Below are 20,495 nucleotides of genomic sequence, written 5' to 3'. Positions count from 1 at the left end.
AAAGGGGCCAGGATGGTTTATTTCGTAAGTGTTATTATAATTTTTATTAACACATAGTGCTTCTTTAGGGTCAAGATTCTCATGTAAAAATCACCAGACACAATTACTAAAATACAAGCAGATTAAATTACTTATCGATAATTATTTATAACAAGTTAGGAGAGCTAAAGCACAGAAAAATGACAGCGAGATTCAGGCCACTTTTCAAGTTCATTCATCAAAAAAAACCACATATCCTCTTCATAGTTCTGTTTTACATTGAGTTCATAAGTGAACTACAAATATTCATTTTATATGAAGGTGGGTATCATTTGTTTAAATTCTGTCATTTTTGATTTGTGCATGAGGGTCTATGAATTTGAGCTATGTTTATATAAAAAGTGTTGACAGATGTGAGAACTGTATTGAGACTAAACACTATTTAAAAAAACAGGTGGATAGAGGGATAGATAGTACTGTTTACTGAAGATGTTTGGTATAATATATAATAAAAAACCTGTATAGGACGTTGCCCTTTTCAACTATGGACTTATAAAAATGTCCTTATCAAGGATAATTTGAGCTATAAGCAGGGACATCAACGTTCAAAAGCTGAGAGGGTATATAATAATTTACAGTAGAATATGTCATATCAAGTTTTTTTTTTAAAGTTACACAACAAGAAAATATGCACACAGCCAGAAAACTACATAAGTAACAACACAACTAAACCTTTTTTTTTTTTCTTTATAAAGGCTTTACAACCTGAGCCATTTTGTTCTCACCACATCCAGTTCGGGAACTTCCTCCATGATCTCCACCAGCTTCTCGATCTTTGTTTCCTCTGTAAACACAAAATCGTCATCCACCCACAGGAAGTACTTTGTGATCACCTGGGAGACGGCAAGATTCCTGCCAGCGAACCAGCCCTGAGGGAGAAATATAAGATTCTAATGGTTATTACTCCTAAATTAGTGTTATGTCCTTATCTGACAAAACTTGTTCTTGTTGCCAGAAGAAAAAATCAATAAAAAGTTTACAGATTCATATCTACTGATAACTTAACACCCATTCCCACAAGCAGAAAAGCTTGCATTGTATAAAATTATTGCTTTGCCCAACGGCGGTTCAGTATGATACAGAAATATTGAGTATTGTACGTACCTGTGCTGGAGGCATGATGTAGTGTTGGATATGTTCTCTGGTAATTTTCTGCGGGTCATAGTTGTCATCGGCAATGATGACTGTAATGTTGCTATAAAAACTCCGTATGCTGCTCAACAACACCTCCAGTTTTTGGTAGCGCAGGAATGTCTTTGTGGCGATGGTAACGTGGGAGCTGATTTCTGAGTGGGCAGTCGTGTTTAAGAAAAGATTAAAACACAAGAAGGAGCGTTTTTTTCAGGTTCAAACTGTTTGGACAGTTACAAATGTTCAGAGACAGGAGCTTTACTTTTGATAGCTTAAGTAAAGCACTAAAAAAACCAAAACCACATTCATTAAGAGAACTGTTGGAAGAAAGAAGGCTGTTGGTTTTGATTTGGTGATGAATAACACAACATTCTTCTGACTAACACTATCTACTCCATTAAAAACAAGTGTTGTTGATGACTAAGTAGTTAATGCCTACATCACAAAACTTGTACATATATAACTGCACTGAAATACCATGCAAGCACAGAATGTTCTTATCATTTGTTAAAAATCATCAACCCATTAAAGTAGATTCTCATAGACACTACAATATCGACCTTAAACCTTCAGAAATAATACTGGTTGCCTTCTACTGATCCGCCAAGCTGTTAAGAAAAAAGACATGACAAGTGGTCAGAAACTGGTCTGTCCTGCGTCTGCACCCCGCCTGATACATTAGTTAGGGTTCAAGGGTTCAAAGCATAAAAGTAAAAATATACAGGAGCTTACGACAATGATAAGAACTAAGAAATAACCATAAAGCAATAAACAAAAGCTGATAGAAACGGACTGAAATGCTGCCTCTTGATGTCGGCAGATTGACATCCCGGAGGAACTCAGACTGGCTGAACTAAGGGACTTAAGAGAAGTTGAGAAATAACCTAATTTTCTTTATTGTCCTTTTTATGATGACCTTAAACCTTCAGACCGACATATTGAGTTCACACCTGTTCATACCGGTTCACACCTACCTGTTCCTATGTCATACAGCACTGGCAGGTTAGGCTGCTTGATGGCGATGGGAAACACAGCTTCATGGTTCTCAAACTGGAAGATGGCTGGGCAGAGAAAAGGACAGCTACAGTAAGCTGTGTCTTACTGGTAATAGATAAGTAAATAACAGTGTTGTTAGTACGAATTTTCATGAATTCATTCATCTTGGTAATTTTGTGGATGTACCATTTAAATCTGTCTATCTAAGAGTAATTCTTCTTTTAGGTCTATGTTGATGGAACAGTAAGACTCTCATAACAACAGATCTATATTTGGAGTAAAGCCAAGTATATTTACAAATCATGATCATGTCATCTTTCTTGACTGTTAGAGGTATACCCAGATAGACAGGAATTTGTAGGCTTTACCTTCTAACAGAGTATAAGCAACACTGCTAAGATGAAAACTTTGTCCGCGGTTTGTGTTCTGTTGCTGTTGTCTGACTTCGGCCGAATAAATTCTAAGATAATCCTCCTAAGGCCTTATTTGCTATTTCATCATTGAACATCTACAGCAGAAACAACCCCCACCTATCAGGTACTAAGGAAGACTTTGTAGGCTCAAAGGAGACAGCATTTTCATGCACAATCAATTCAACAGTAAATGATTCACATGGTTTATACATTGCATTAAACACATACATGTACATGTAAAAACATAGTGGATAACTTCATGCCCTTGTTGTGCAGACTATCTCTCCAATGCATTTATTGATGTATTGTTCATATAAAGATTATGTTTTCTTGTCTGGTAGACACATACCCAAGTCGCCGGTGTGTATATGGTAGACAATGCTGGTATATGACACTGTAGCCAGCAGGTTGTTGAGGGTCACCAGGCTGCTACATTCTACAACCAGGCTCATCTCGACATCACCTGCCATTTCACCACAGACAAACAGCATTCATTGACTTCTAAGAAGTTCCGTTGAGTTATCTGGGAAATGTCCCTGTCAAGGGTAATAATATGATTTCCCCCCCCTCCATCGACAAATGTAGAACCATCACCAGCTATTTTTAGCGTTCATTTAATTATTTCTCAAGCAAATTAGTCCACTTAGTCCTACTCATTTGAGACAAACGACCTTCATGAAGTTTCTTCTGATTACAAATCTTACCTTTTATTGTCACTCCTTTAGGTGAATTCTTAACGGTGAGGAACCCTTTGGACACATTCAAGGAAACCTAAGGGGTCACACCACTCATAAAGTTTAGACCAATGAGAGAACAACAAACTGCACAACAATAACCAACACTAGTATTTCTTATATGTATAGAAGTTTTATTTTAAGCATGTTTTTTATACATCTCATTAAATTCAAGAATCATTTGAGGAGAAACAATAGCCTCATATAAGGGAATAGATGTGGTTGCTATATTGTCACAAAGTCCATCTCTCTGCCCATCTCTTTAGCCCAACCCATTCTTCACATCTCAAATTTCCCAGCCCCTAGATCTAGCCACTCCAATCTGCCATGCAACCTCCTGATAACCCTCATCCATCTGAGCCTCCACCTAGCCAAGACTCCCTGTGTTTATCAGGCTTGTTAATGATTTTTTTTTAAATTTTTGTTACCCCTGCTTTGAAGCTCAGGCTGATGCCTATTACATATTACAGATTGTACATTGAATACCCACACACACACTCATGCACGCAAACACACACACACACTATATTCTATTACTATTATTGTTATTATAACTATTATATAGATTAATTTCCCATCCATTTAAGAACAAGTGATATCATTCACAATAAACAACACAATAAACAACACAATAAACAACACAGTAAACAACGGCCGATTCCATCTATCATCCTGGCTAATGTACGCTCCCTCTGCAATAAACTGGACGAGTTACAGACTAACATTAACCAAATGCACGAGTACAGGACTGCCTCTGTTCTTGCTTTTACTGAGACTAGTGATGTGTAGTTCGTGAACGATTCATTCAAAACGAACGAATCATCTGGGTGAACGAACTGAACTGCATCACTTACTGAAAAGAGTCGTTCATTTCTCAACTTCAGTTGCGCTCTCCTCTCTCCCGTCTCGTGTCTCTCTCTCTAGACCGTAAGAGTCACTCAAAGCCCGCCCTCCCTCCTCTCCTCAGTCAGTACAGTGTGTGTGTGTGTGTGTGTGTGTGTGTGTGTGTGTGTGTGTGTGTGTGTGAGTGTGTGTGTGTGTGTGTGTGTGTGTGTGTGTGTGTGTGTTTGTGTGTGTGTGTGTTTGTGTGTGCGTGTTTGTGTGTGTGTGTGACTGAGGCTGGTGACTCGTTCAGTCAGTGTTTCGTTCACTGAACGTACTGAGAGGAAGAGAGTGACTCGGAGGCGTTCAGTGAACGAACTGAACGAACTGAACGAGAGCTCCGACGTGAATCACTGAACGAACTGAGAGGAAGAGTGGAGCTCTCGTTCAGTGAACGAACTGAACGTGTACTGAACGTACTGAACAGAACGGTCGGGGGAAATAAATGTGATTGTTTTAGCAGCTTTCAGTTTGCAAACTGTAACTTTATCCAACTAAATTCTCAGCTCATTGGTTTATTATTCACCACCGGCTGTTCTCAGTACGATCGCGAGCAGAACTAAATGTTCGGCCGTGTTTCAGCTTATTAAATTCTGATTCACAGACAGAGCTGCGGAGAAGTACTGAACGATTCGGTGAACTAATCTTTTGAACGAATCACTTTACTGAACTGATTCTAGTGATTCAGTACACTGAAAAGAACTGCTTTTCCCATCACTAACTGAGACGTGGTTAAATAAGAACGATGATGATAACACGCTGCACGTTGATGGCTTCTCCCCCCCCTTTAAGACTTGATCAAGACAGTGAGCTCACTGGGAAACAACATGGCGGCGGCGTGTGTCTTTATGTAAACACACACTGGTGCGCGACGATCGTCGTGAGGGAGAAACTGTGCCCCTCGGACATTGAGCTTCTGGCTTTCTTCCTCTCGCCCTTTCTATCTCCCCAGAGAGTTTCCACAGCTTTTTCTCATCCTGGATTACAGCCACCCCAGAGCTAACGCAGCCACAGCCACTGAACACACAAACTTATTAAATAAACTGGAACACATATCACCAGACTCTTCCAAATTCATCTTGGGTGATTTCAACCACTGCTCTCCTGAAAAATCACTAAAAGGCTACCATCAGTACATGCAGCACCCGCCTGGGGAAGACGCTGTATAAATGCTATGGTTCAGTTCCTAACGCATACAGATCTGTTGCTCTCCCCCCTCTTGGCTCTGCTGACCACCATGCCATCCTGCTTGCTCCAGCATAAACGAAGGCATTCTTACACGACAAGGATGCTTTGAATCCACTGACTGGGATAACCTCTTCGCACCCTCCGACAACATTAATGAGCATGTGCACACTGTTTCATCATGTATCTCCTTCTGTGTCAAAATCTTCCCAGCGTTTCCCCTACCATTATATTAGGGGGGCGGCTATCAGCACTGGATGGACTACTAAGGATGGATTCCTCAAAATGTAGGAAAGAGTTTCATTGGAATATCATGTGTTTATTGCCATTTTTCCTCCCTCACTCTGTTTTTTATTTGTTGTGACCCGAGCAGCCGAGGCACGTCCTTTTCTATGCACGCTCAGTCCATTATTTTTTTTTTTTTATAATGTGTGTCCTCCTGCTCTGAAAGCAAATGTAGATTGGGCACACACAGACACAAACGCACAAGGCCCCAGAGAACCCGCTCTCTATGCACGTCCAAGCTGCTAGATCATATCTCCCCCCACCCCCATCAGAGCCTGGCAAACGTATAGAAAGAAGACCTGTGCTGTTTCATCACTGTCCCCTTGGCTTGTTCTCAAGGAGGTTTTAGATATCGCGGCCCACTTTCCCAGTCGATCCTGTTGGCCACACAGACCCTCAGGGTTACTCAACAGCAGGTGACCTTTTTAGCAGTGGACTGCTCGGCTGCCAGCGCTTACTACTACTATTACTACTATGACTCCCCCTGTAAATAGCTGACGCCTCTGAGGATGTTCTTGTGCCACTAATGACTCAAAACTCATTAGTTTTACAAAGCTGCACTCCTTATAGAAAATTATTTCTTCCTTCACTATATGTAGAAAGAGAAAGCTTGGTGGGATATGGTAAAATCATCAGGCAAACATTTGTTTCCCGAGGCAGGGGTCTCAACCACAGCAACTGTAGTTTAGTCATTGTTTTGACCTCAATGGCGATGGTCCTTGGCCATTTTTCAGAGTTGGGGCTTAGTTGTTTTGACAGTGTGGGAAGGTTCCTGGGGAAATGCCACAAGATGTTTTTGTGATACAGGAATGCTGAGAAATCTTCTGTTTCCAGCTATGTTGGGAAGGAATGGCTATTTTCTTTGTCCTTGCAGGCTCTTTGGTCCACCAAATCCTCCTTGATCCCTGGCTCTTGTTTGTTTAGGACACAATTAAATAACGGCCTGAGATGGCTTTGAAGTTATTTAATTGTCCCGACATATAAATAATGTGGGGGGTTGTTACTTCTTATGTGTTTTGTATATTTAAACATTAATAATTGGCTAGGAGAATGTCTTTCTGATATTCTGACTGAGTGGGTCCGGTTGCATATTTCGCTACAAACAATGAATCATAATTATTGAACATCTTAAAGGTTTGCATGATTACCTGAGCAGTTTGTGCCGATTTGGAAAAATGACACCCATAAATGAATCAGTCACATCTTATTGATAATGTTTTGGTGTCACATCTTTATCTGCAAACAGCATGGCATTTTCTCTGCCTAGATGGAAAGCTTCGAATACTTCTCATATCTATGCTGTAAAATCAGATATTTCCCTGAAATGTTTGTATGGCCAGTAACAAAAAAACACAAAGCCAATTTGTTCCAAATGTCCGTTGCCCACATCTCAGCTGGCTGAAAGCACTTGAAAACTTGCAGCCTCTCTGTGCATTATCCCTGATTAAGCTAATCAACATTGTGGAAAAACATGCCCTTCCTTTTTGCCTGTTGTGTCCAGTCAGGAAATGAGCCGTCAATGATTATCAGACATTTATCTGTTGCCAGGGATACAGTATGTCCTGTGATGGCTATCAGCACTGGATGGAGTCCTCAAAATGTAGGAAAGAGTTTCCTTGGAATATCATTTCTGACCTGCGTCAATTCTGTTACAGCATGTAACACATGTCAAGCTAAGTAACATTCCCTTCTGTTCTTCTTACATTATCTGCTCAGCACAGTGAGACCTTCAGATTTATTCTGCCTTAAGCTAGGCGTGTTTGCTTTAGAGATGAATAAATATCGCCCCTCATTCTAATTGCCCTCGGAGTAACGGACAGGCTATTGTTCTCCTTGACCTGTGTGCAGTAGACGGAGAACAAGGGAGGAAAGGCTGCTGGTGGGAGAAAAAGCTATTGGTATTTATTTAAATGTAAGAAATGTGTATCACAAAAAAGCTGTTTTATTGAGGACAGTTTTTTTGGTTGTGGTTATAAATACAACAATTAGGAAAGCAAATTCTGGACATCCACACAATTAGGACATCAGAGAAACATTTGTTAGACAGCAAAAGCCTTTTATGACAGTTTGTATGTGGTTTATTGCCATTTTTATCCCCTGAATTGTCCTTTCCTTACATTGCCCTTTTCCCTATCTGACCTTCAGTTATTATTGCACTGTCCTGGCTGCACATGCATAGCAGACCCATCTGTGTTGAGCCTCCAGGAGGAACAGGAGCACCCACTCCGAGGGAGATGGATGGCACTGAACATTTTCTGACCTCTCAGCTGCACACACATTTATGCACACAGGCCTGCAGATTGGGGCAAATTCTTGCTGTACCCATTCATCTGTGGGTCTTAGCGGCTTTGCCAGGCTCTGTCATTCCAGTAAATGTAGCATTAAGCTGGTCGTACATTATATAATGCAGGCTAATAGGCATGTAACTGTAATACAGCTGATAGGGAGACATATTTTGCTGCTCCAGGGTCATTTTATAAGGCTTTGTTCAAACATCAGTTTATTTTGCACATTAGGGGCCCGAGTTGTTGCCAGCCCCTTTTTAGGCTTGCATATGTGGCTGTCTGTGAGCATATGTGTGTATGTTGGTTTGTGAGCACCTGCAGTTGGGGGTGGGTGAGATTTGGGGCTCTGGGAGCTGTTGGCAGCAAGCAGAAGACGGGGGTTTCACGTTGCAGAAGCTGTAGTTAGTTTTCCTGCATGCATGCGGCGGTATTTAAACATGTGCTTGTGTGAAGAGACTGCAGAGAAGTCTGACCCATTCACGTACAGAGTGACATCTGTCACAGTGTGTAGGAGGCGCCTCTGCTGCAGCACACTGAGTTCTTTTCTTACCTGCTACTAGAATGGTGTGAATGAAAGCTGTGCCCTCCATCCATGGTGTTTTCATGAACTGTTATCTACATTAACTGTTTAGTTCACATAACGCTCAGCTTTTAAAATATATTACTTTAGCCTTTTATCCTTTCATCCATTTTTGCAGGTGCAAGCTTGTGGGAAAATAATACCGAAGCCCCATACTTCTGTCTCTAATGCATACACAGACATGCACACAGTCCCTAAGCATTATGTGGTTATACACCCAGCCCAGATGATCCGTTCATGACCACTTAGCAGCTGAAAGCTTGTATACCAGCCTCTTACATGCTGGAACATGATGCATAGGCAAACACACTGACTTTGTGTGTTTGGGGCTACATTTAGGAGCACTTCACTTGTGTGTATGTGTTTTGGCAAGAGGGAATGGAAAGGATTTCCATAGGATAGGTTTGGTAAAGTCAGAACTCTTTAATCAAAAATAGAAACATGGATACTCTGTTAATCCTTTACAAAAAACTATTTTAGATCAGCTATAATTACAGTCCAGACACCATATCTACACTGAGCATTTAAACATTAAGGCAAAATAAACTAGACACACATGAGAGCATGTGAACAGTGTGTTGTAGTTTCTACCGCTAACTAACTCTAAGGGTGTGTGAATGGTGATCAATGGCGCTGGATATATTTGTTACATTCTGAATGTATATTCCTCGTCTTCCTACACAAAATAACTTGCTTTGTTTGACAGTTGTTTTATAACAGAATGCTCCATTTTTACCTGGAAAGACTTTTCAATTATCTTTGTCTGCCTTCTTAATCTCATGACTAATTCAAACAGCAATATGCTAACTTAACACAGGCCACAAAGTTGAGGGAAAACAGCAGAGACCACCTGTCCCTGCATGTTTCCCTTCTCTCTCAATCACTTTTTGCACACTTGCAAGTTAGGTCATTACCTGCACCTTTTCCCTCAATGTCTCAAGAGGTTTCACTGCCATAAATTACTAAGCAAAGCCCATTTCAAAAAACCAGTTTAAGCATTTACTCTTGGATGAAGTACTAATTATATATTAACTCCTTTTATGTAGTGTGAATAGGAGTAAAAGTCACAAAGAAAGTTGGATTAGGAAGAAAATCCACACAAATATGATGAATAAGTCATTTAAGTAGCGAGCTAAAGGATTTACTTACTGTTACAGTGTGTGAAAGACTTCCGGGGAATATTAAAAAGTCTATTATATGAAAGAGAGGAAGCACAAAGGAATTAACACATTTCTCTTAGGCTCTGCCTTTGAATGACATCACTGAGCCAGTCAAAGAGAACTGTGTTGCTTTGATTGGCTTGTCACAAGGGGAGATTGCAAAGACGACTCAGTGAAATAGATTTCAAACCGTCGAATAAATAAAAAAAAATGTATTATTATTATTTTTTTTTTATTTTTTTTATTAGGTGCAATAAAGTGACAAACTGGTGATATACAAATGAGGCACAAAAAAAACAAACAGACAAGGTCAGGACAACGACTCCAAAATACAGTAAAAAAATAAAATAAAAAATAAGACAAATAAAGACAGCAAAATAAGACATCAATAGACACACATCATACTATGAACAGAAAAACTACAAAACTATATGAGATACCTAAGAAAGGATTCAAAAAGTGAAAGAAGCGATAGAGAGAGAGAGAGAGAGAGAGAGAAGGGGAGGGAGAGAAGGTGCTTAGTAAGGGGGACTTGAGAGGTGGAAGAGAGTTGAGCAGTGGTATGTGTTGAATATGTTGATGTTAAACAATGTTGTGGTGTGAGAGGTGAGAGTTTGTGTAATGATTATGTTTTAGCAGAGGTTGACTGCAGCCGGGGTTTTGGGGTTGGTTTGAACGTTATTTGATTGGAGGGGAGGATGGAGGGAGAGGCAAAGCTATTTTTTTCTTTTCTTTTCTTTTCTTTGGCCGGGTCCTGCAGCAGCAGCCCCCAGACCCTCAGGAAGGGACTTGTCGCTTGCAGGACTCGGCCTGTTCAGCGAGCACACATGAGAGGGAGGGGCCACCAGACCCAGCAGAGGGAAGCCCGCCCCCTCAAATGCAGTAGCTGATATATTGCTGTTTTAAAGAGCACACACTTGAGAGGGAGGGACCACCAGATGCCAGAGGAGGGAGCCCCCCCCCCCCCCCCCCACAAAATAATAATAATAATAGTATGTCGCAGTTCAAGAAAGATAAAATATAACAGGGTGTTAAATGAAATGAGGCAGAAGTGTTGAGAGAGACTTTTGATGTATTATCCACGGAAGTCACACAAATAAAAAATAAAAGTAAAATAAAATAAAAAACAAATAGATAATAATAAAAAAAAAAAGAAAAAGAAAACAAGGACAAAATTCAGCAACGTAATAATAATGATTATAATAATACTAATTGGGGAAAATGTAAAATTATATTTCAGAGGGTTGGTTTTATGTAAAGTAAGGTCAAAGGCTAAGAAAGGTAAAGAGAAAAGGGAGAATCGGATAAGAGAGCATGGGTGCCAGGTGGAAAAAATAAAAGTGTATGAAAATGTAGTCACTTGTAAATTGTGTGTGTGTTTGTTTGTGTGTGTGTGTGTGTGTGTGTGTGTGTTTGTTTGTGTGTGTGTGTGTTGGGTGTGATTGGTGCACAGGCAGAAAGAGTTGATGGGTGGGATGTTGTGGGGGTAGTTATGAGTTGAGGTTGTTGATTATTGGGTTCCAGACAGATTCAAATTCGGCAGTTTGATTTCTGACTGAGGCAGTTAGTTTTTCCATTGATATATATTCGGTGAGTAAATTTTTCCAATGTGCAATGTTGATTTTTTTTCTCGACTTCCAGTTCATGAGGACAGTTTTCTTGGCGATGGTTAAGGCTATGAGGAGTATTTTGCTGGATGTGATATTTAAGTTGATGGTAGATATGTCTCCTAGTAGGCAGAGTGTGGGTGAAGATGGGATGTGGCAGCTCAAGAGTACAGAGAGGTGGTCAGTGATGTCATGCCAGAACTGTTTTATTGGTGTACAGTCCCATGTGGCGTGCAGGTATCCGTCTGTGGTGTTTTGTGTGCAGTGTGAACATAATTTAGAATCAGTGAAGCCCATTTTAAACATCCTCTCACCCGTGAACTCTGTGAATAATCTTGTATTGTATGAGTTGTAGGTTTGTATTGTTTGATATGGAGAATATGTTTCTGCAGATTTGGGTCCAGAAGTCGGCATTGGGGGCTATCTGGAGGTCAGTTTCCCATTTTGTGAAGGGTACGGATACTGTTTGGTCAGATTTCAAGATTATTTTGTAGATTTTAGATAATATATTTTTCCTTGTTTTGATATTGATTATGTCTGTGGTTAGTGGTGGAAGTTCAAAGTTGGATGTGATAATATTGATTTTGCTTTTTATAGAGGAATGAATTTGATGATATTCTAAAAAGTGCTGTTCCCCAATGCCGAATTTCTGAATCAAATGAGGGAATGAGGCGAGAGTGTTGTTGTGAAAAATGTGCTCGAGGTGTGTGATGCCTTTAGTGATCCATGCTGAGAGGTGGAGTGGTTTCTTGTTTATTGTAAAGTCCGGGTTGTTCCAGATGGGAGTTTGTTTGGTGTAAGAAATAGTGGTGTTAGTTATCTGGTGAAATTTCCACCAGGCTGTCAGAGTGCTATGGTAGGGATTTTAAAACAGGGGTGGCGTTTGATAGAGGAGCTAATGAAAGGAAGGTCTGAGATGTTGATTTCTTTGCATAATGTTTGTTCAATGTCTTTCCAGGAGTTGTCAGATTCAATGGGATTGGTCCATTTGTGAATGTATTGTAGTTGGTGGGTAATGAAGTAGTGGAAAAAGTTAGGTGCTTGTAGACCTCCTTGGGGTTTGGGTTTTTGTAGTGTTTCTAATTTAATTCTGGCCGTTTTGTTTTTCCAATAAAATTTTGTAGTGATGGAGTCAAGGGATTTGAACCAGGATTGTGGGGGCTTTGTTGGGATCATAGAGAAGAGGTAGTTAATTTTGGGTCATTTTTATTGTAGCAATTCTACCTATGAGTGATAGTGGTAGGGTCATCCAGCGGTGGAGTTCATCATTTATTGTTTTGAGAAGGGGGTTGAAGTTGAGACTAATTAACTCTGACAGCCTGGGGGAAATATTAATTCCTAAATAAGTGATGTTAGAGGTGCGCAGGGAGTTTGGTAATGTTTTCGCTGCTACATCCCAACTATTTGGACTGAGAGGGAGAATAGTTGATTTCAATTCAAATAACTTTATTTATCCGTTAGGAACTTAATTTGTGTAAAAGAGCATCAGTACGCATACAGCTAGACACAAAAACAACAGCAGAAACACACACATACAAGTGGCTCTATTAAAAACATGATAAATAGGTCATTGTCATAGGTCATAATTGTTATGAGCGATTAAATGAGTGGTCTTAAAAATAAATAAGAAATAGATCATTTGTTCATGAGCCTGATGGATGTGGGAGCAAAGCTTGACATGGCTCGATTAGTCCGGAAAGTGAGAGATCTGTATCTGTGGCCTGAGGGGAGACGGTTGTAGAGATGGCAGAGTGAGTGTGTGCTGTCTGAGGCTATGTGTTGTCCTTTTAGTTTTGTTCTCCTGTTGTAGATACTGATCAGTGGTTCCTGCTGCTGTCCGATTATTTTGCTGCTTATTTTTATGATCCTGTTTAATGGGTTACGATGAATGTTTGGCAGAGACCCAAACCAGGCTGTGATGTTGAAGGTTAAAACTGATTCTATAAAACATTTGTAAAATGCTGTTAGGACTGATTGGTGGACTTAAAAAAGTGTCAATGTCCTCTGGAGTTGGCTGGTGTGTTGATGAGTATAATTGTGTGTAGAATTCTTGGAATGTTTTATTTATTTCTTCTGGTGTGTATACGGTCTTCCCTGCTGAGTCCGTGAAGTGATTGTTGATTTTTCTACATTTCGTTTAATTTGGTTTGCCAGGTATTTACCGGATTTATTGCTATGTTCAAAGTGTTCATGTCTGAGTCTGTGTATGAGGAATGCAGTTTTACTGATGATGTGGTCATTTAGTTTTAATCTGTATTTCTGTAAATCGTTTTCAGTTTCTGATGTGGGGTTGTTTATGTTCTCTAATTCTTTAATTTTTTCCTCTAATAATTTTTCCTTTTCACTGTCTTTCTTTTTCTTGTGTGTGGATTATGAAATGATTTTTCCTCTTAACACTGCTTTGCCTGTTTCCCAGAGAAGTGATGGTGCTGTTTCGGGTGAATCGTTTATTTCAAGAAAGGATTCCCACTCTCACTTTTGATGTGACTGTCAAAGTTTGGGTCATTGAGTAGTGATAGGTTAAAGCGCCATCTGCTGGGGGGTTTGTGAGCGTGGGTGGTATTCAAGGTGAGGGAGACAGGAGCATGATCACTGATGGTAATGGAGTGTATTTGTGTGTCAGATATTTTGGAAATAATTGAGTTGCTAGAAATGAAGAAGTCAATGCGAGAGTAGGAGTGGTGAACCGGAGAATAGAATGTACATTTTTTGGTGTTTGGGTGTTGTAGCCGCCAACCATCGCCAAGACCAAAGTCACTCATGAACTGTTTTATTGTTTCTGTGGATTGGGAGTTACGTGTATTATTTGAGTTGTTAGATCTGTCAAGTGATGGGTTTAAGACTGTATTGAAGTCTCCTCCAATAATTACCGGGGAATCAGACATATTGTAGAGAGAGGTAAAAAATGTGTTAAAAAAAGAAGGATCAATATTATTTGGACCATAGACAGATGCAATAGTAATGGGGGTGTTATTTATGGAGATGTTTATGATGATAAATCTTCCTTCAGGATCTGTTACTGTGCTGTTATGGATAAATGAGATTTTCTTGTGTATTAATATGGCTACTCCTCTCTGTCTGGAGTTAAAATGGGCAGAGAATACTTTTTTGAACTGTGGCGTTATTCATTTATGATGATCAGATTCAGATGTGTGTGTTTCCTGTAAGAAGCATATGTCTGGTTGTAATTTATTTATGTGGTTAAATACCTTGAGTCTTTTTGCCTGTGCACCAATTCCACGAATGTTCCAAGTGAGAAATTTAAGTGAACTCATTATGATAGAATGCAGGTGCCTATGATTGTGTTTGTGTGTGAGTGTGTTGTGTGTGTTTTATTTGAGACTTGTGTGTAAGTGTGTGTATGTGTGTTAGTATTCCTCTCAGTGATCTGAAGATGTAAGGGGTTAATGTTGTTTGGAGTAAGGGTTTGGGGAATAGAGCGGGAAAGAAGGAGAAAGAACACAGCGTGTAGACAGAAAACAAACAAGCAAGATGTAAAAAAAACATTAAACACATAAATTCAAAGAAACTACAAAACCAAAGAGCAAAAGTGCGGTACATGGTGAAATTAAGGTGCATATTTTCAATTCAAGTCAGCGTCATTGTGGTGAAAGGGAGCGGGTACGGCAAGTGAAGTGATATTCAAAATAGCCAGGGGGTTATTGTTATGTCACGGTACAGTTGTCCATTAATATAAAGTTTGTCGACTGAGAGTACTGCTTTTTTTCCTTCCTGTATGTTCTTTTTGCGGATGGGGAGTAGTGTTTTGCGCCTGTCCATTATTTCTCGGGGGAATTGATCGTTGATGCCAAAGTCCGTGCCTTTAAGATTTCGGCCGTGTCGTTGTACCTGTTGTTTTTGTTGGAAGTGTTCGAATTTGGCAATTATGGGTCCCAATTATGGGTCCCAATTATGGGCGTTTGTTTGCGGGGTTCTTGGGTCCAATGCGGTGTGTACGGTGAAATGTAGTGTCCTTCGCAGTGTCCGGGGGTATTTTCAGATGGGTGGTCATGAAATCCTGTATTAACTGTTCGGGGTTGTCGTTGTGTTGTTCAGGTATACCGGAGAAGACTAGATTGTCTCTCATAAATAACATTTTATAACACTGGAAAAGGTGGCCAGAACTTCTCTCTTCCTTCTCCAACAAACTTGACTGACAACAAAGTGGGATTGCTTTGTGCACAGAAATACCTCCGGGGTTTTGGTGAAAGCCAAATTTAATAGATCAATAACGTCAAATGTGAATCATCACTCATATCAACAGCCTTCAGTTTGAGTTCATTAAATAAAAAGTGGGAACTACGTACAGAGCTGTTAGCTGCAGGCTTTATCAGGTTTGCCTTATGATAGACTTTTACTGAGAACAATAAATGAGCCTTGGCTGAGCATACAAGCAGTTCATTCACATACAGGCATTCAGACTTTAATGGAACAGTCTGAATAGGAGTTATAATAGGAGAATTTAAAAAATGCAACTGAATGCAAACTTCAGGATGCAATGAGATCAAATGTGGAATGAATAAAGGTCAGCATCAAACAGAATGCCAAAATATAAAAAAAACAAAAAAACAATTGGGTAATAATAGAGATAAACAAAAGCAAAACATTTTCAACATACAGTAAATTTGATTACAGTAGCCTTTTAATAATGAACCCACACACAAGCCTATTTGATAACCTCTGCTTTTCTCTTAGCTCAGACTTTATATGTTTTTTATACCAGAGTGTTTGCCCACCTGACAGTGATGGATTTAGAGGCCTAGTTGCATTTTAAAATTCAGCATCTGAAGAGTGAGCAGCTGAATAGTGACCCGATACGTTTCGCTGGCTGGGTTCTCCTTCCATCTCCGTTTTCCCAGTTGATTTTTGGGACTTTGCTATTAAGATTTCTTTGAAGTCAGCCGTACTCCCCAGCCCTTTTACGCTTGAAGTTCATCAGCAACAGCAGATATGCATTCTTTTGCTGTCAGTGCAGGCCCAGAAGCCTTAGGCCAGCATCGGAATCAACGGAAAAAAAATGCTTGTTTGGTGTTGGAGTTAGGAACTGTGAGTCCTCTGACAATCACAAAGTTTTAATGGGAAAAAAGGGGGTCACTTAGGAACGCTATGTGTGCTAAGGTTGTAACTAATGAAAGTCAATGAGACTATATGTGGACTAGCTGGTCAGAAACGATAAAGAAAATCCTTCATACATTTATCTATCCAGTGTTACTTTAGGAGGAAACGCATCTACATAACTGGCACAAGCGCTGTGGTTCTGTAACATCCCTCCTGCAGCTGCAGAGCCGCTAGAAATATAGAAAACCTTTCATATTCTCACGCCGACACAAACACTTGAAGGAATCTTGGTGTTCATGCGTTACTTTTAATGACAGCCGTCCTTTTCTATCGGAAAGGTATCCTTAAATGACTTTCCCTGATTTCCGACAGTATCCACTATCCTATCCCTACAATAAAGGCACGAAAAGCCGTGCCGCCCCCCTAATATAATGGTAGGGGAAACACTGTCTTCCCCAACAACAAACCATAGACCACCAAAGAGCTCAAGGAGATTCGCAACAAGAAGAAAAGGGTCTTCTTCACCGGCTCCGAAATGGAGATAAAGGAGGTAAACAGAGAAGTCAAGCACGCCATAACAACTGCCAAACTCAAGTACAAATATAAAGTGGTGGAAAAATTGGCAGGGCCTCAAAAACATGGCCGCTGTGAACACTGCTGCTACCAACAACAAAACCATCCATGTTGCAGGCAGCAGCTCCACTTCTGTCCCCAACGATCTCAACTCATTCTACACCAGATTTGAGAGGGACAACACCACACAGCTGGAAGAAACAGTGTCCATGCTCAAGCCCAGTGACTCTGCACTCACCTTCAGCAGAGAGGATGTGGTGAGAGCCCTCAGGAGGACAAGGGAGAGCAGCTCACCTGGTCCAGACAACATCAGTGACTGCATCCTGAAGCACTGTGCTGAGCAGCTAGGGGGGCGTGTTTCAGACCCTGTTCCAGAGCTCAATGGACAGCAGCACAGTCCCCCATCTGTGGAAACACTACACAGTTATCCCCATCCACAAGAAAAGCCCCGCCAAATCACTGAACGACCTCAGGCCTGTGGCCCTCACGTCTCTGGTGATGAAGGCCATGGAGAGGATCATAAAACAACACATCATCAGAGAAACCGAGTCCCAGGTGGACCCGCTACAATTTGCTTATCGTGCAGGCAGCGGTGTCGATGACGCAAAAACATTCATTATAGACACTGTTCACAAACACCTGGAGCACCCCAACACCTCAGCCAGACTCCTGTTTGCAGACTTCTCCTCTGCATTCAACACCCTGCAGCCTCACGTCCTGGCTGACAAACTTTCAACTTGCTTCCATCTGAACGACCAGCTTATCCTGTGGATATTGGACTTTCTGACCAACAGATCACAGAGAGTTCTGGTCAACAACACATTCTCCAATCTCCAACACACCTCAACTGGCTCCCCTCAGGGCTGCGTGCTCTCACCTCTGCTCTTCATTCTCTACACCGATGACTGCAGAACCACACAGCCAACCTGTCACCTGGTGAAGTACGCGGACGACACAGTTCTCCTGTCTCTGCTGTCAGGCCCCTCTCAGCACCATGGACCAGTTCTTCAGGAGTTTGTGGAGTGGTGTGACAGCTCCTGCCTCGAACTGAACGTGAGCAAGACCAAAGACATGGTGGTGACCTTCTCCAACAAGCAGAGGGAACTGGCTGCAGCTGCAATCACCACAATCCATAGGAATCCTGTCGAACAAGTAGAGGAGCATAAGTACCTGGGTACCATCTTCGACAGCCTGCTGAAATTGTCCGCCAACACCGAGGAGATTCTCAGGAAATGTCAGCAGCTACTTAGGAAGCTCAATTCCTTTGGAGTCAGTAAGAACATTCTTCTGACCTTCTATTACTCCTTCATTGAGAGCATTATTACATTTTCTATAACCTGCTGGTTCCACTCCACCACCCTCCAGAACAGAAACCGCCTGCAGAGCAAGGTCACAGTCTGCTCTAAGATCATAGGACTACCTGTAAGGACTCTGACATCCATCTATGAGCAACAGACAATGAGGCTAGCGGGTCGGATCATGCAGGACCCCTCACACGCTCTCTTCCCAGCGTTTGAGTGGCTCCCCTCAGGACGCCGTCTTCGCTGTCCCTGCTGCAGGACACAGAGGAGAAGAGCAACCTTTGTTTCCAGGGCTATCCAGCTCCTCAACTCCCAGTAATTGTGGGACATGTTATTACCTGACTCCACAAGGAAACTTTGAAATCAGTTTTTCAATGCCGTTTTGTTGCCTGACAAAAAGAGTTCTAATGGTCCCAAAAGTTGTATAGAAAGGCTTCCTCCCCATTTCATTAGCCTCTTTGTTGTCCGTACTTTCTCCAATTCACTGTTGAAGACTTTTTAAATCAAAACAGCAGTCCTCTTGTTTAAACTAGCCAAAAACTTCAATACTGCAAGTCAGATGTCAAGTGACCTGTCCATCTGTTGTACCAAACCTACCTTATAGCTTTCACTTTGCCCGGCATTCAGCCCTAAACCTGAAAGCAAAATGACATTGGACTTTTATACTGCTGTTTTATGAGAGCACACACATTTATCACAGGCTTTATTCACTTTCAAAGCTGATGAATTCTGATATTGAATGACCAAGCTGCATGTCTTTTTACAGCTCCCTGTAGCCTGTAGTTAACCTTCAGTGTATGCTGGTGAAACTATCTAAGCCAGGACGTGCGGAGATGAGATATGGATGATGGAGCAGAGGAAGTCATATCCAATAAGTCCATTGAAGAACTAATTCTTGTTTTTCTCTAAAAGAGTTCAATGACTATTGTGTTAGATTTGGTTACGTTTCCTCAAGTCATGTCTCCACTACTCAATGAATCTGCTAAAGAGCGCTGCAGGAGCTTGATTGGTAGACAGCTCTGTCAATCATGACTTTGGACATAAATAGAGAACAAACCATCTGATGTATTTTTGTAGGCCAACCCGGAAGTAGCATCGCCATGGGGTCTCACGAGAATTCGTCTATGGGATTTTTTCATTGGATTTTGGATGATTGCAGAAAATAAGCTCTGTGGCAAACACATGTTTCTGATGCGTAGGTGCTTTTTTCAGCGGGATAATCTTCACAGATGAACACCATTTTTATGATGTTTGAAGCGTTAATGCAGCCGTCAGAAGTAAAAAGCTAACGTTAAGCTATAGCAAACTACACCACGGTCGGATGATTGTGATGTCACTACCGTTATGCTTCAGACAATCTCCAATAAACTAATCCGCGTAGCTTAATAAATTATTTATTAACGTGATGACGTTTAATGTCCCCGACAATCACTGTAGTCACATTTAGCCACTTGTTAGCAGCCACCTTTTTAAGCACCCGTGAAAACTTTGAAAATTCACAAGTGGGGGTATTAACTAACGTAGTTTATGTCGTCTAACAAAACACCAAAATCTCTTAAGCTTGTGTTAACCAAAGACCTAAATTCAGGCGTCTAACCACAAACCCATTCAAAATTTCCATTGACTTTGAGACGACAGACCTCATGGTGCTCAAATGTTTACTTACTTCCGGGTTTTAGGACTCATTCCTGTGGCGCTCTATATCCTTCATTTTGATTAAACTTATAAGTGATTGATGACTACAAGAAAGAATGCAGATAGCAGGCTGTACAGAAAGAGAGCAGCTCAGTGCAGCGAATGTGAACTAGTTCATATTTTACAGTGTGAACTTCGTTCAAATTTAAAAATTGAACTATGAACGTGAATTAGTTCCTTTTAATATCTGTTGACTGAACTTTAAAGCGATTCTTTCTCTGTGTGAACTTGCACAACTATGGCATGGCTCGTCTGTTAACATGGATGAGGCAGAACTTATGAGCTATACCTCAGCCTGTCAGCAGGGGGAGCTCCAAATATTTTGGCTTCGCTTTCAGGGAGCAGTTGTGTCATCCATTTTTATTATACAGTCTCTGGTTGAAACTCTTAAAAGATTTTTAAAAAGGCACTCTTAACTTCAAGTAGTGTCTGGCATACCTGGTATGAGAGTGGTGGTCAATGGTCGTACAGTAAAACCCTGGATAGGATACCGCAGAGGTGAGTTAGGTTCGGCAAACAGCAGACTGGATAACACTGATGTAGTCCTGTTGAAAAGATGGAGGAGTGGGTG

General features: G+C 40.9%; 1 protein-coding gene and 1 long non-coding RNA gene across 2 annotated transcripts in view; one reads left to right on the top strand and one right to left on the bottom strand.

The window, feature by feature from the left end:
* LOC132954755 (uncharacterized) overlaps window positions 1-10,365 on the top strand; it is a 20,156-nt gene extending 9,791 nt beyond the window's left edge. The window contains exon 2 of the long non-coding RNA XR_009665846.1: window positions 10,297-10,365. This is a non-coding gene — a long non-coding RNA (uncharacterized LOC132954755). The remainder of the gene's footprint in view (window positions 1-10,296) is intronic.
* Window positions 1-20,495, bottom strand: part of LOC132954754 (beta-1,4 N-acetylgalactosaminyltransferase 2-like) — a 21,295-nt gene extending 800 nt beyond the window's left edge. The window contains exons 1-7 of the mRNA XM_061027419.1: window positions 20,363-20,495; window positions 18,827-18,864; window positions 3,284-3,350; window positions 2,929-3,042; window positions 2,145-2,231; window positions 1,144-1,325; window positions 765-908 (exon numbers count right to left, since the gene is read on the bottom strand). Of these exons, the coding sequence (XP_060883402.1) occupies window positions 765-908; window positions 1,144-1,325; window positions 2,145-2,231; window positions 2,929-3,031 (516 nt within the window). The 5' untranslated portion in view covers window positions 3,032-3,042; window positions 3,284-3,350; window positions 18,827-18,864; window positions 20,363-20,495. The remainder of the gene's footprint in view (window positions 1-764; window positions 909-1,143; window positions 1,326-2,144; window positions 2,232-2,928; window positions 3,043-3,283; window positions 3,351-18,826; window positions 18,865-20,362) is intronic.

Source organism: Labrus mixtus, chromosome 20 (assembly GCF_963584025.1).
Source record: "Labrus mixtus chromosome 20, fLabMix1.1, whole genome shotgun sequence".
NCBI classification, from domain to species: Eukaryota; Metazoa; Chordata; class Actinopteri; order Labriformes; family Labridae; genus Labrus; species Labrus mixtus.
This window is presented reverse-complemented; position numbering and strand designations above follow the sequence as displayed.